The following is a 16,596-nucleotide window of genomic DNA, read 5'->3' as shown; positions in this document are numbered from 1 at the left end:
GTCTGTAGCTTATAAGATTCTTAGAAACGGACCGGGTCGGGCCGGGCCCGGAATATTTACAAAGCCGGCGGGAATAAAGTGCAGCCCCCCGACCCGGTCCGACCCGGTTGGGCCCGGTTCAGGGGGCGACGGGTCCGTGTACTTCGCGGCCATCCGTTTTTGTTTTGAAATGACAAAATAAAAATAGAGAAATAATCCAAAATAATCCGTTCCCATCTTTTGTTTTGATAATAAAAAACGGAAAACGGATCGTTATTAATTATCCATTATCCGATTTCATTGATGTGTTTGAAAATTAAAATTGGGAATTAAAACAGCGAATGGAAAACTCTTTTCTCTATTTCCTATTTGTTTCCAAGGATACTGAAAACAAGGATTGGACAAATGGGGGGATCGCACATGCGCAGTAATAAATGAAGAAAGTTGTTTCTTTTGTTTTCAGATTGAAATTTAACAGTTTTAGATTTTTTTAATGTTGAAACAGAAAACAAATCAAATATGAAACCTGGGAGTGAAACATGAGTTTAATCTCTAATCTGTCTTCACTCCGTCATGATGTTGTGACAGTCCGTTCAGCTGCAGCGTCCAAAAAAAAAACAGCGCCCATTCAACATACTGGAAACGAATAGGAAATAGAGAAAAGAGTTTTCCACTCGCTGTTTTAATTCCCAATTTCGATTTTCAAACACATCAATGAAATCGGATAACGATCCGTTTTCCGTTTTTTATCAAAACAAAAAACGGGGAACGGATTATTTTGGATTATTTCTCTTTTTATTTTGTCATTTGAAAACAGAACCGGATGGCCCGGAGTGCACGGGCCGCGACGGTTACACGGTGCAGCTCGTCTGTGGTTTAGCTTAATGATTGATATAAGTTAGAGTATAACGGAACCGGGCCTTCGGGTCAGGGAGGCCCGGTTCTGGACGGGGTCCGGGTCGGGAGCTGGATGATTGACGGAGCGAGTTGGACCGAGCAGAACCGGGTTTGGACATCGGCCCGGCGGGTCTCTCTGTGCGCTGGACCGGGTCGGACCGGGACCGGACCTGAAACGGGTCCAGAACCGGACCTGAAACGGGTCCAGAACCGGACCTGAAACGGGTCCAGAACCGGACCTGAAACGGGTCCAGAACCAGACCTGAAACGGGTCCAGAACCGGACTGGACCGGGCCGAAACGGGTCCAGAACCGGACCTGAAACGGGTCCAGAACCGGACCGGGCTGAAACAGGTCCAGAACCGGACCTGAGGGGGAACCTGTTGTTCGGCGCCACCGCCGCTTCAAGACCCGGAACCAGAACCAGAACCAGAACCGGTCCACTTGGGTCTGGGACCCGGGATAAAACAGCGCACGAGAGAGAGAACCTTTGATGGACCAGAACCAGAACCAGAGTCAGAACCGGTCCAGAGGGGGGAGGGGCTTATCCAACAAACATTCCTCCTTTTCCTGTCAGTCCATCAGCTGTGTGGCCCCGCCCCCTGACGAGGCCCCGCCCCCTGACGAGGCCCCGCCCCCTCGCCACCCTGCAACGCCATGATTGTCCAGCTGGGGGGCCGTGGTCCTGGTACCCCGTCAGCCAATCAAAGTAGAGTCCAGAGCTCACAAGCGTGTGTGTGTGTGTGTGTGTGTGTGTGTGTGTGTGTGTGTGTGTGTGTGTGTGTGTATATCCGTGTGTGTCTATGTGTGTCAGACTTTAGTGATCTGGTTCTGCTGGTCCTCCTCGAAGCCCTCGTTCTCCGGGTCCGAGTCCGTGGTGTCCGAGTAGCGGTAGTGGTCCGGCTCGTTGTCGCTGACGTCCGGCGTCACCGAGGCCGACGTGCTGCCGGCGTCGCCGTTGGCGCCCTCCTCCACCGTCCGCGTGAAGAACAGCTTCACCTAAGGAGGACACGGGTCAGAACACGGGTCAGAACGAGCTTCGGCGGGCGTACCCTACCCACGTATGTGGACCCGGATTATGGACCCGAGTCTGGACCCGGCGGCACCTTGAAGTAGGGCTGCAACTAACAACTATTTTAATAGTCGACTAGTCACCGACTATTGAAACCATAGACATATATACGTAGACGCCTCATGACGTGCTCGAACGTAATCTAGCGTCGCCGCCATATTGGATGGGTCTCCTCACTCCAGGCAGAATTAACTACACTGGAGTTACAGAGTTACAGTTACAGAGTTACAGTTACAGAGTTACAGTTACAGCCAGCACACGCAAGAAGCTGCAAAACAGTTCTTTTTCAAGGGTTTTATCTCCCCAGCCCCAGTTCAAGCCTAACAGGGTAGTATAAGACCCTGGAATGACCTGGATTTATTTTTATAGATATATTTATTGAGGGCAATAAGAGAGAAAAAAAAAGATTTACAGTAACAATAGAAATATCAATATTTCCCCTTTTTTTTTTTTACTTTTCAAAACATTAAATAAAAATAAATAATTATTGAATAAATAAAAAAGAAAGAAAGAAAAAATAAATAAATACAACACACCCCTCTCCCCTTCAAATAAATTCAGTCTTTCAGCATAAAAGTATTTTTAATGTGTAACAGCGTCCTGTACCATAACTAAATCTCGGGGAGTTATGGATTATTGTAGTCGGTGATAAAACCTTCCTCAGTAGAAATAACAACAATAGCTAACAATAGCAGTTACATGCTGTAACAAGCACCTTTTGGCAATAATCATGTCTGCCTCACTCTGCTGCACCTCTCACTTTTTTGTATTTTTTGTATAATTTGTTTTGTATAATTGTATATATGTTATTTTAATCAGAGGAGTCATTTTTCTCTACCTCAAACTGCTGCTCCTTAGTTGTTTATTTGTATATATGTCAACAAGTACCACATTTGTTTATTTACTGTCTAAACAGCAAAATAACCGGAGTCAAATTCCTTGTTGGACAATGTTCGAACCTGGCCAATAAAGATGATTCTGATTCTGATTAATGCACTGGGGGCGCATTGGAGACCCATCCAAGATGGCGGCCGCGCTGAACGTCAGCTCCAATAGGCAGCGTCAGTCTATGAGGCGTCTACGTATATAATGTCTATGATTGAAACAATTAGCAGACTAATCGGATAATTAGTTTTTTTTTTTTTTTTTTAATTTTCTATTAATTTATTATTACAGCGACACTACGTAACTTTTCCACCTTAATATCATATTTCCAGAGTCATTGTGATGGTACATCAACTTCCAACAGGTTTAATGACACCTCTGTCATGGTCTGAGGGGTCTGTATCGCCTTCACTGGCACTATGTAACTTTGAGGAGCATGGTAGGAACCCTGCCACACTAAAAAACTACAAATCGTTACGACTTTGACTGCTTTACGGCATACGTCACTTCCCCCTCCTTCCCGATTCGCAGTCGAGACGAAAATGGGCGGGGCGTGGAGCGCAGAGCTCAGCAGAAGCTGTTGCTGCGTTGTGGCTGCAGCAGCTCCACATAACAGACGTGGGGAAAAGACCCTAATGGTTTAACTTTTCAACGGTTTCCTGCTCGGAGGCAGAACCACGCAGGCCAAGTATCTGATATAACAAAGTAAAAGAGTGAAAGAGCCGTCGGCTCGCTTTGGATCGCGGCTGTAACGACCAAACACACGTTAAATCGACGCAGACCCACGGCGTAGGGTACGTGGCGACGCGCAACGTACGGTGCGTGTCGCCGCGTACCCTACGCCGTAGGCTCTGCGTCGATTTAAGGCAGAACCATAAATCAGCCTTAAACCACAAACACTCACACAGACGGGCGTCGGATCAAAACACGGGTTTTATTCCCCACTTCTCCAGCTAAACGCAGTTGCTGGCCAGCTCTCTGCGGTGCAATTAACCCCAAACTTCAGATAAAACTAGTTTGTTGAGGAAAAAATATTAACTCTTATTTGTAGCTGCAGAGGAAAAAAATAATCTCACGAGGAAAACAAAAATATTGCTCACGCCTCTTCAACATAATATAGCAGTAAAAAAAAAAAGAAAAGAGAAGTAAGAGGGATACAAAACATGTACTGTATGTTGTACTATTATACAAATTTATTGAAACACATGGCTCTTCAGGGATTCAGGGATCTCTTAGGGATTTCATATGGATCCAGACCGTTAATAATCATTATTTTCTCCATATACCGCTCCCTGGCTTCCTTGTTTAAGGTATCCCGGTAAATTCCAGTTCCTTTCCAGCAGTTTAACATCTTTTTTTTGCGTTCCTTCTGTTCACTTGGTGAAACAGAAAAGCGTCCCGTCTCCTCTCAACAAAACAAATGCACGCAACGGGATAGGAGTTTTCCAGCAGTACGCGCTGGTGCTCATGGGAAACGTAGTGTTCTTTCTGGTAAAACACTACCGATTTTGTCCACAAGATGACGCCAAACTCAGAAAAGCTGAAAGTTACGTTGTGCTGCTTTAATTATGTGGCAAATGATAATAAACACAAGAAAGATGGCACTAGTGCCCTGATATAGCGGGACTGTTTTCTTCATCCCGCTATAGCAGGACTGTTTTCTTCATCCCGCTATATCGGGACTGTTTTCTACATCCTGCTCCCGCCGCATCCGCAAAACTCTGAGAATTCATGCCTGCACGGCGCACAATAATAGAGATGCATTGATTTAGTGTCTTCTCCCGTCCCGCAAGAGAAATGTCCAGACAAATCTATCTGATTTAATGTTAACATGATCATTGTGGAGCTTGATGGATAATTGACAGTTCATAGGAAACCTGACTGAAAGTTAGATGCAAATCCTTCATTGTCATCACCCAACCTATTTCACCTTTCGTGCAGCATCAATTATGATTGAGGTTATATAAATGAGTAGCTGTGAGTGGCTCAAATAATACTAATAAATAACATGAAACAAACAAAGTTAACGAATGAAACAAATTAATTTAACAAATGAAAATAGGCTTAATATCTTACCCAGGCGAGTCCGTTTCGTTCAACACTCCGAAGTGCTTTCTCTTCAAATGCATTACTGACATGCTCCCGTGAAAAGCAACGTCGGCTTTGCAAACCTTGCAAGTATCTTTTTATTCGCCGTATTGAGGCTAAAATGCTCCCAAACCTTTGAAGATTTATTACCCGCAGCTGCTGCACAGGACGCCATCACTTTGTTTTACCCGCCAACGCTCGGCAGAGACGCTATCATGCATGCAAGACTCTCGGCAGAGATTGTATTGAACTGAGACGCCTCGCTCCATTGGAAAAACACGTCTGGCGACAATGGAATTCATAGTCGACAATTTGGGTTATCAATTTTTGTCGACGAATCGTTGCAGCCCTACCTTGAAGTTGGGGGAGAAGTTCCGGTTGGCCTTGTCCTTGTTGGCCTTGTCCAGGTCGTTCTTGGTCAGGGTCAGGACCAGGAAGTCCCGGTCGCTGGGGTCGCCCCCCCCCGCCGGCGGGTTCTGGTGGGCCCGGTCCGCCAGCTCGCTGCCGTTCACCAGCTTGTAGCAGAACTCCTCCGGACCCGGGATGAAGAAGGTGTTCACCCAGAAGTGGAACATCTTGTCCTGCAGAGACAGGGACACGGGGTGACTAAAGGTTCCTATCACCTGGTACTAAATGTCTCTCACAACAGGTACTAGGGCTGAACGATATGGACAAAATTTCATATCTCGATATTCATGCCAGATATCTCGATATCGATACGATACGATATGACTTCGGTTTGGTGAAAACCAAGCATTTTTCAGAAAAATAAAAACATCAGAAATCAAAAGAGTGCAGTTTTATTGATTAGAACTCACTGCCAGTCATCAACATTAACATAAAGTCACTCAATAATAAATAATAATCAAAATATTTTACTGTAGCTCCGCTTTAACGATAAATAACCAATGCAGTTAGTTAGAGTTCAGTACATGTTATTGATTATTGATTGGACGCTGCAGCTGAACGGACTGTCACAACATCACTGCAGTTTCATGACGGAGTTAAGACAGATTACAGATTAAACTCATGTTTCACTCCCATGTTTCATGTTTGATTTATTTTCTGTTTCAACAATTAAATATCTAAAAATGTTAATTTTCAATCTGATGAACAAAAGAACCAGAAACAACTTTCTTAATGTATTACTGCGCATGTGCAATCCCCCCATTTGTCCAATCCTTGTTTTCAGTAAACGAAATAGAGAAAAGAGTTTTCCACTCGCTGTTTTAATTCCCAATTTCGATTTTCCAACACATCAATGAATTTTTTATTATCAAAACAAAAGATGGGGAACGGATTATTTTGGTTTATTTCTCTATTTTTATTTTGTAATTTCAAAACTAAAAACGGATCGGCTGCGAAATACACGTCGCAATTTTCACCAAGCACGACTTGCACAACACCTCGCTCTGGTCGACATCATCCTTTCTAAATCCAAAATACCTCGAAATAATGGAGGATGATTTATGTTTTGGCACAAAATTAGATTCAGCACCGCCACCGGCCGCATTATCCTCCGCACTCATGTCTCTTTTCTTCCGTTTGGATTTCTCCGCTCTTCTCCGCTCCGTGTGTGTGTGGCTGTGTGCGTCTCGGTCTCAGTCTCCCTCCCTCTCTCCTATGTTTGTCATTGGTTGGCTTCAGCTGTCGATCAACAGCAAGCATGAAATAAGCTTTGTGGTTGGCTGGCCGTAGTGGTGCGTTCAAGGGCAATCTTAAAAGTAATGTTTATGGAGACTGCTCGCGCTGTACAAGCAGGGCGAGCGGAAATATATCGTTTATATCGTTGCTTTCCCGTTATTAATGTCTTGAATGTTCATATCTCGATATAGATACGATAACGGTATATCGTTCAGCCCTAACAGGTACTAAAGGTTCCTACCAGATGGTCCAGGATGGCGCTAATGGTGCTTTTCCACTAGTACCTACTCAGCCCGACTCGACTCGGTTTGGCGCTTTTCCACTAGGGGTCTAACTTGCCGAGTAGATACTTTTTCTGTATCTACTCTGCCGAGGTTGTAAGCAGGCTTCTTCGTTAAGGTCACACAATCAAATACGTCACAGCAGCTAAGCGGCTAAGTTTTTTCTTCCGGTAGTTTAACTTCCGGTCCGCCCCCCTATCCAATCAGAACCTTCCCAACCCCCAGACCTGGAGAGGAATTGGATAAAGCCAATCAAACGTGTTTTCCATGGAAACCTCAATTCGGAATTACTATTTCCACCCCTCATTGCAATATATAAATTACCAATTTTAATTCTAATAATTATTATTGGCATTATCATGATGTATTGTTTCATAGTTCATTATTATATTAAGTTATGAAATCTCATGGGATGTTAAACTATAGTATTATTATATTGTTATATATAATAGTATGGTGATATAATGGTTATATGTTATAATATTTTATAAAAATTATGTTATATTAGGATATTACTATATTATTATTCTATATTATATCGTGCTACACCACTCTATATGATAATTATTTAACTTATTTACTCTCGAATTAATGTCAATTTATGTATCTACTTTCATCACCTTACACACACACACACACACACACACACACACACACACACACACACACACACACACACACACACACACACACACACACACACACACACACACACACACACACACACACACACACACACACACACACACACACACACACACACACACACACACGTAAAAAAAAAAAAAATAAATAAAGCAACTGAGAATTTAAAAAAAATAAAATAAAAATAATTACTATTTCCATGTAAACTCGAAGGAAAATAGTTTAATTCGGAATTAAAAAACATCATGTAACCGTGGCCATTAAAACCTTGAGACCGCCGGGCCGAGCGGTTCCTGGACGGTTCCTGGACGGTTCCTCACCTTCTTCAGCACCTTGTTCTGCTTGTGGAAGAACTCCACCTTGATGTCTCCGCAGACGGGCAGCGGCTGCGGGAACTCGAAGTTCATCAGCTTGTCCTCCCGCCGGGTGTGGGTGGGGCTGGAGGTGTGGATCTTCACCTTCAGCTGGTACACCACGAACTGGGGGTCTGCAGGGGGAACAGGACCAGCGGTAGAATAATTCGATTACAAAAAAATGATACAGGAATTTTCTCTGCCTCGGGGAATCGTTTAATTTTGCAGCTCAAAGCAGATATTTCGCCCGGACTACGTTTAATCACAACACGCTGACGCCACGCAGAAGAAAGAGGCGGCGGATATGTTTGGTTTTAACTAAAAGAAAAGGCAGAAAATGTCAAAAGTGCGGGAGCATTTCAAGCAGGACACCAAGGCAACACCGTTGCATCTTCACTGTAAGACAGAGCTGATACACAACAGTACGTCCTCAACGCTGCAGCATTTACACCAACACCCTGTTTACTACCAGAGCGGAGGATCGGCACCCAGACAAGGTAAAATTAAGTTAATGTAGCGCTAATTAATGAGATTAACGTTACGGTACGTTGCTAACGTAAGCCCTGTGGAGGGCGAGGTTTCTATTAATTATGACGACTGTCGATGCGGCTAACGCATTTAATCTGTAAAAACACAGAGCCGTAGAGTGATGAGGGTGAAAAATAAAAACGTAATATAGCTAACTGGGTAGTTTTCTATTTTAGCGCTGTAGTCATTGATGGATGAAACATCAAGTAGCGCTGGTGTTGGGTCTACTGTAACGAGATTACATTCGCCAGTAACGCAGTAATGTAACGCCTTACAGTTGTAATTTGGGTAATCCCGTTATAGTTACTCTAAGACAAAAACAATTACGTTACTTTAGTTACTTTAAGCTTTTCAGCTACATGTAGAACGGGAGAACAGAAAAGAAAATCAAACTTGCCTTTCATGCGTCTTCACGCGTTGCGCAACACTTGATTGACACTGAAGCCTGATTTATGGTTCCGCGTTAAATTGACGCAGAGCCTAAAGTGTAGGGTACGCGTTCTGCGTTGGTGTAACGCAGAACCATAAATCAGCCTTTAACGTGATTTTACGTGATTTGACGAGACTTTACAAATACACGTTTGTGCTGATCTGGGCACTGCAGTAATAAGGTTCCAACTACAGGACTGTCTCAGAAAATTAGAATAGAATATTGTGATAAAGTTTATTTTCTGTTATGCAATTAAAAAAACAAAAATGTCATACATTCTGGATTCATTACAAATCAACTGAAATATTGCAAGCCTTTTATTATTTTAATATTGCTGATTATGGCTTACATTTTAAGATTAAGATTCCCAGAATATTCAAATTTTTTGAGATAGGATATTTGAGTTTTCTTAAACTGTAAACCATGATCAGCAATATTAAAATAATAAAAGGCTTGCAATATTTCAGTTGATTTGTAATGAATCCAGAATGTATGACATTTTTGTTTTTGTAATTGCATTACAGAAAATCACAATATTCTAATATTCTGAGACAGTCCTGTACATGTTGTTCATTGGCAATCGAGTTATGGTGCAGCTCAGGTGATATTGCGGAGTAATCCAAAAGTAATGTAAATAGTAATGTAACTAGTTACTTTCAGCAACCAGTAACTAGTAATATGTAATGGATTACTTTTTTTGAGTAACTACCCCAACACTGGTGCCTAATGTGCTCCAATACAGCAGGGCTCAGAATTTTATTTTGAACACAGCCAAAACTCACAATCTTATCAAGACTTTAACTTAAAACTTAACTAGAACTTAAAACTTGCTTGACACAAATGAAAGTTCAATTGAAACACGTGGGATAAACACCTAACCTTTTAAGTTATGTGTGTTATCAGGGTAAATGGCATTTTTAGGTTAGAAATAAGAACATTTCCTGAAAACTAAGATCCTTAGTTTTTTGAGTGAAGGCAATGAATTTGGTCGACTGGTGTAAGTTCAGGGTTTTTAAATGCACAGCCATGAACCTACTGTATCATATCATTTAGTCTTAGTAATGTCAATTAACATCTAACATCTTATGTATGTTTATAATTGCTCTTTAACTAAACAAAATATGTTTTATCCGATTACTCGACTAATCGATGGAATTTTCAGTAGAATACTGGATTGGTAAAATATTTGAAAGCTGCAGCCCTAACTGGGACTTACTGCAGGTGCCGCCGGTGAACATGGGGACGGTCTCGAACACCATCTTGTGGAACAGCAGCGCCACGGGCTTGTACTGCAGCTGGTTCTTCAGCAGGAAGTTGTAGTAGACCACGTAGCGCCGCTGGCTGGGGATGGTCACGCCCTGAACCAGACAACACACAGCTCAGACCTCGGGGGCCACTTCTGCCGGGTCAGAACCCAGGAACCATGCAGTTCATGGACTTGCAGCTTAGTACAGTTAAGAGAGAATAAATGAGCGCTTGAATGTCCCTTTTTCCACCAAACCGGTTCCAGGGTTGGTTCTGGTCCATATTAATCCGGCGCTTATTTGAAAATGTCTCTGGGTGCGTTTACATGGGAAGTTTAATTCCTCTTAAATTCAGAATTAAAATTAAATCCAATTTAAAATGAGTAAAAATTACCTTATTCTGAATGAAAATGGTCATTCCAAATTAAACTTAATTCCGAAGTAAGTGGCTGGTTTATTCCGATTTAAAATCTGAATAGAATAATTCCGCTATCATGTATACATTCATTAAAAAAAAGAAGAATAAAAAAATAATATAAAAAAAAATCTAATTAAAATAAAAAAATAAATAAATAAATAATTAATAAAAAAAAAAAATGTGTACACTCATTCCTCTTTAAATTAATTCCGGTCTTTCTTTCTGCTCGTTCCCTCGCCCGTCTGTCTCCATGACGCTTATATTCCGCACTGGGCTTGTTTTCCAAACAAAGTTTCAAGATGGCAGCACGCAGTAAACGGTGGTCAAGAGCAGAGACCATTTATTTAATAAATAGCTTGGAGGACCTGGAAATAATTAAAAAACATAGCAGGAAACATAAAAATTGTGATATTTTCAAAGTTGTAGCGGCTAAGTTTGTTTTTCTTCCGGTAGTTTAACTTCCGGTCCCCCCCCTATCCAATCAGAACCTTCCCAACCCCCAGACCTTAAGAGGAATTGGATGAAGCCAATCCAACGTGTTTTCCATGTAAACCTTAATTCGGAATTACTATTTCCATGTAAACTCGAAGGAAAATAGTTTAATTCAGAATTATTTAATTCGGAATAATTAATTCCGAATTAAAAAACATCATGTAACCGTGGCCAATGTCTCCCAGTCTTGCTATTGCCGTTGGTCTTAATAACTCCGCCCCCTCCGCTGACGTTAGCGGTTCTTTCCTCTAGACCAGCAAAGAGTTGGTGCTACCTTGGAACCAGTTCTTCTGGCCTGGAGCCAGTTCTTTGTCAGTGGAAACGGAAAGCCCGGTTTGGTGGAAAAGAGGTCAAAGTGAGCTACATGTTTAAGTCCCAGCTAAACAACAGGGGCCCCGAGGTGGAGCCTTGGGGAACTCCACGTGTTTGGGTTTCCCCCACACGAGGGCCCCGGCCGTCCTAAGTGTCCCACCTTCTTGTCCGTGGTCCGGACCTCCCCGTAGAAGTCCAGCGCCTCCTGGGCCTCCTGGAACTTCCCCCGGTGCAGCAGGTAGGCGCAGATCATCACCCCGGTGCGGCCCTTCCCCGCCTTGCAGTGGATGGCGGCCACGTGCTGCTCGTCCTCGCTCAGCCAGTGGTCCAGGTCCTCGCAGAAGGGCTTGATCAGCTCCAGCTGGGGGGGGTTGTGGTCCTCGAACGGGTACTGGGCCACTGGAAGGGAGGGAAGGTTAGCAACATGTTAGCACCGCCCCCTACGGCCCCAACAGTAACAATAGAACTACTTCCATGATGCGTGTACTAGGAATGGGAGATATTTTACCGTTCACGATATACCGATATATATATATAACGATATACTTTGTGTAAAGTCTGCGTTAAATCCACACACAATGTGAAGGAAGGAAGGAAGGAAGGAAATGAGCAAGAAAGAAAGAAAAAGAAAGAAAGAAAGCTATGAGCCAGAAAGAAAGAAAAAGAAAGAAAGCTATGAGCCAGAAAGAAAGAAAGAAAAAGAAAGAAAGCTATGAGCAAGAAAGAAAGAAAGAAAGAAAGAAAGAAAGAAAGAAAGAAAGAAAGAAAATTCCCATTGGTGTAGTTTAGTAGTATTTAGTATCTTTTAGAGCAGTGATTTGGCTCCAAAGACTGAATGTGGAGATAGATTTATAGTTACAAAGGTGGAGTTGAATTGGTATTTTTTTTATCGTCATTTTTATCGTTATCGGGATAAATGTCAGAAATTACTATGATAAATTTTTTGTCGCCCATCCCTAGCGTGTACAATATATCAGGTGGTCTCAGGTTTGAATCCCAGACTAACTCAACTCATCCCAATCTCCGTTGGTCCCCAGCACACCCACAACACTACACATAAACACCTTATTATAGGGAAAAAACGTAAACTTGTGGGAACAAGTATGAGTGTTGTGTGTCGGGACCACAGATTTGGAATGAGTTGAATGATGAGCCTTAAAAAGTCACAGTTCATCTCCATATTCAAACGCCAGTTAAAGAAACAATTGTTAAGCTCATGTATATAAATGTACAATTCGGGAACACAAAATGTTTCATGTTAAGTGTTTGTAATGTGATATGTTGTAATGTAAGTGGTAGTTTAGTCTAACGTGGATGTTGTTTTGTGTGTGTATATAAGTGCAAGTGCATGTATGTATTCCTGTCTACTGTATTTGGGTCAATGACGAATAAGGATTTCCAACAGGTCAATTTAAAAATAATAAAAAAAAAAAAAGAATACGTATTGCAGTAGTTCAAACATTAAGAATGTTGTGTACACATAAATTCATATAAAAAATTTAAATTAAGTGATTTCAGAGTTTTTTGTCAAGATGAATTGGCACTAGCCTAAAAAAAGGTAATGTGGTGCAACCATGATTCATTAAAATAAATTAATTTCCTTAACATCTTGACATCTTTTTTATTTACAAGTTTTCAGTATTATACAAAAATGGTTGTTATTATAATGGTCGCGACACATGATATTTCATAAAATGGACGTCATCAGTCAAACTTTGTTTACACAAATGTGTTGCAATCTTACACACCACAAGACACTTCAGAAATCATGCCAGATAGGGCAGAAGATTGATTTAAATACATTTAGTGATTTCAAAGAAAGTTTTCAAATCAAGAGTCCTGGTCGGACGGTCGCACCACATGACATTTTGACGCTTAAAACAACAACAAAATCCCAAATAAATAGTATTTTTTGTTAAATTCAAGTGAGTCCATATGTGGGACAGGTAGGTCATATATATATATATATATATATATATATATATATATATATATATATGGTATTTTTCTATCCATTTAAACCTTTTTTGGATTAAAAAAGAACTGTTTTTCAGGAAAATATAGGCGTCACGTCATTGACCCATTTATGTTTATTTATTGGCTCCTACCATAAGCTTTTGATTCTCCAGGAGACCAATTCACATGTGTGAGTGTGAATAAATCAAATCAAAACAAATAGGGGCGAGCTCGTCAGTTACCTCTGCAGTTGAACTTGGACGTGTCGTAATGTCGCTCTGCACATCTGTGGACAAACGCTGGCGTCAGAAACAACCCGACTTTTACTGCCCCCCCCACCAGAACCCCCCCAGAAACCCGGTACCTACAGGTTGTAGATCTTATAGTGATTCTTGTGCTTCGAATCCAGAAACCTGCCAACAAACAAACAGATTAAAGAGGTTAAATGTTTTCCTGGCGAAGGTTTGACCGACTCAGATCCACCGGAGCTCATCCTGGTGTGCAACAGGGTTCTGGACTCGGACCACTACTTTTCTCACGAGCCTCCATCAGCTACCAGGACGTGATTCAACGTCAAAGTTACTCCGACAAACGGCTCCGCTCCACCTCATAGACTGATCGGACAGAGGTCTACGTTTTCGGACCCCAAGATGCCATCTGGATCCAGACCTGCGGTTCCAGGGTCCGAATCCGGAGCTGCAGTTCCGGGATCTGGATCCTGCAGTTCCGGGGTCTGGATCCTGCAGTTCCGGGGTCTGGATCCTGCAGTTCCGGGGTCTGGATCCTGCAGTTCCGGGGTCTGGATCCTGCAGTTCCGGGGTCTAGACCTGCAGTTCAGGGATCTAGACCTGCAGTTCCGGGATCTAGACCTGCAGTTCCGGGATCTGGATCCTGCAGTTCCGGGATCTAGACCTGCAGTTCCAGGATCTAGATCCTGCAGTTCCGGGATCTGGATCCTGCAGTTCCGGGGTCTGGATCCTGCAGTTCCAGGATCTAGACCCTGCAGTTCCAGGGTCTGGATCCTGCAGTTCCAGGGTCTGGATCCTGCAGTTCCAGGATCTAGACCTGCAGTTCCAGGATCTAAATCCTGCAGTTCCGGGGTCTGGATCCTGCAGTTCCGGGATCTGGATCCTGCAGTTCCGGGATCTGGATCCTGCAGTTCCGGGATCTAGACCTGCAGTTCCAGGATCTAGACCTGCAGTTCCGGGGTCTGGATCCTGCAGTTCCGGGGTCTGGATCCTGCAGTTCCGGGATCTGGATCCTGCAGTTCCGGGGTCTGGATCCTGCAGTTCCAGGATCGGATGTCGTGATGAGAAATGTTGCATCATGGGAAATCGACGTCCCTGCACACATGCCCCCCCTCCCCGCGGGACGGCCGCCTCACCGGACGACGTCGTCGATGTTGTTCCTGTAAACTCCCTCCAGCCGCTCGGCGGGGAATCCCATAGCGATGATGTTGGGGTAAATGTCTGAGGGGAAGGTTCAGGAACAACAAACTCACCGCATGAATCGGCACAGATTACTTTCTAATACTGTATTTGACCCGGTCTTTGTACGTTTTGACCGTATAGAAACTTAATTCTCGTCAACTGCGTGAAATAAGACCTGGAAACAGGCATTGTTGCTTTATTTGTTATATACTGTTTAATTGTGTCTTGCCGCTTTTAATGTTGATGTAAAGCATTTTGAATCACCTTGTGTTGAATTGTGCTATATAAATAAACTTGTCTTGGCCTCCTGTCTGCTTTAGACCAGATTTTACGCTTTTATTGATCCGCACCAGCGTTTCTGCTGGACCTTATTGGTGATGCTCGAGTCCCGGACCAGACGGTCCTGGAACCGGCCCCGGCCCAGGACCAGACGGGCCTGGGCCGGTCCTAGGAACCAAGGTTCCCTGGAACCGGTTCCTGCTACGAATAAGAACCTCTGAATCTGTTCCTAAATCCCTCAACTCTCCTGTCGGCTTTAACTCCAGATGAACATCTGGGAAATACTTAATTCATTAATTAATGCTTATTCTTTATTATATAATTATATATTATTATTAAGGTCTGAGCACTGACAGTACGAAGGCCGTATTTAATCAGTAGGAGTTCTCGTTTTTATTTTTCTTCTGACGAAAGGAGGGCCTTTTTTCCCCCTTAACGTGCCCCAAAAGTCACCAAATTTTGCACGCCTGCCAGGCCTGGCGAGAAATTTTATATTTCATGGTTTGCATTAATGGGCGTGGCCTAATGGCTCAACAGCGCCCCCTAGAAAACTTTGTGCCTCAAGCCCCAAAATACGGTTTGACGTACATGCACGAAAATCGGTACACACCTGTATCATGTCACAACTTAAAGAAAAGTCTCTTGGCGCCATGGCCGAAACTGAACAGGAAGTCGGCCATTTTGAATTAATCGTGTAATTTTGGCGCAATTTATGCCATTTCTTCGGCCGTTAATGCGGCCCGAACCGTAACGTGCACCCAGGTGTGTTATACATCAAAATGTGCGTCTCCATTTTGCGACGATGGGCATTACTTTTCTCAGTCAAAAGCGTTACCGTGGCGACGATAGACGCCAAAAAGCGCGCCCCCCCCTTCATTTGATTGGTTCATATTTGATAGTTCCTACTTTCTGCCATAACTTTTAAATGGTTTGACATAAAGAGTCGTGGGTGGTGTCAACGGACTCGGTTTTGAGTCCTTGAACATAATTGGTGCAAATTCGCCCCGCCCCTTCTTCTGATTGGTCGATATGTGATAGTTCCTATTTTCTGCAATAAGTTTTGAATAGTTTGACATAATGAGTCGTGGGTGTCATTGGACTCAGTTTTGAGTACTTGACCTTTATTGGTGAAAATTGCACGCGCAAGGGCCCGTTCATCGCTGCTTGCAGCTTTAATTATATATTATTATTATTAATTAATTATATTATTAATTAATTATTAGTTATTCATAATAATTTTAACGTTTGATACGCAGCACTTTGGTCTCGCTGGTGTTTTCAAATGTGTCTAAATTAATCTGACTGGACCTGCAGCCTCCAGTGCCAAGAGGGAACGACATCAGTAATGGACCTAGAAAAAAAACCCTGGAAACGGTTCTAGAGGCTCGGAACCGGCGCCGAACTCCTCCACCTGCAGCCTTACAGGGCAATCTGTGGAAAAACCCGCAGTTTCTAACTTTGATCCGCTCCAGAAACGAGCAGATCTGGTAAAACGCCCGTATTCTGAATCGGAGTTCATGACGGCGGTGAAAGGATACAGGTCAGGTCCAGGTCGAAGCCGTCGTCCTGGTACCGCCTCTTGTTCCGGCTCACGATCTCCTTGATCAGGTTGGCAGCCATGGCTCAGTCCGAGGCGGGTATGAGGAGCTAGAGACACAGGTATA

At 43.1% G+C, this 16,596-nt stretch overlaps 1 protein-coding gene across 1 annotated transcript in view; it reads right to left on the bottom strand.

The window, feature by feature from the left end:
• Positions 1–1,227: 1,227 nt before the first annotated feature.
• Positions 1,228–16,596, bottom strand: part of ptenb (phosphatase and tensin homolog B) — a 15,646-nt gene continuing 277 nt past the window's right edge. Inside the window, exons 1-9 of the mRNA XM_061707619.1 lie at positions 16,471–16,596; positions 14,608–14,692; positions 13,592–13,636; positions 13,466–13,509; positions 11,428–11,666; positions 10,018–10,159; positions 7,811–7,977; positions 5,274–5,501; positions 1,228–1,874 (exon numbers count right to left, since the gene is read on the bottom strand). The exon at positions 16,471–16,596 is cut by the window's right edge and continues 277 nt beyond it. Coding sequence (XP_061563603.1) covers positions 1,686–1,874; positions 5,274–5,501; positions 7,811–7,977; positions 10,018–10,159; positions 11,428–11,666; positions 13,466–13,509; positions 13,592–13,636; positions 14,608–14,692; positions 16,471–16,552 — 1,221 coding nt within the window. The 5' untranslated portion in view covers positions 16,553–16,596 and the 3' untranslated portion in view covers positions 1,228–1,685. The remainder of the gene's footprint in view (positions 1,875–5,273; positions 5,502–7,810; positions 7,978–10,017; positions 10,160–11,427; positions 11,667–13,465; positions 13,510–13,591; positions 13,637–14,607; positions 14,693–16,470) is intronic.

The sequence above is a fragment of the Cololabis saira genome, chromosome 19, assembly GCF_033807715.1.
Source record: "Cololabis saira isolate AMF1-May2022 chromosome 19, fColSai1.1, whole genome shotgun sequence".
Lineage (NCBI taxonomy): Eukaryota > Metazoa > Chordata > Actinopteri > Beloniformes > Belonidae > Cololabis > Cololabis saira.
The sequence above is the reverse complement of the archived record's forward strand: the minus strand, read 5'-3'. Positions and strand labels throughout refer to the sequence as shown.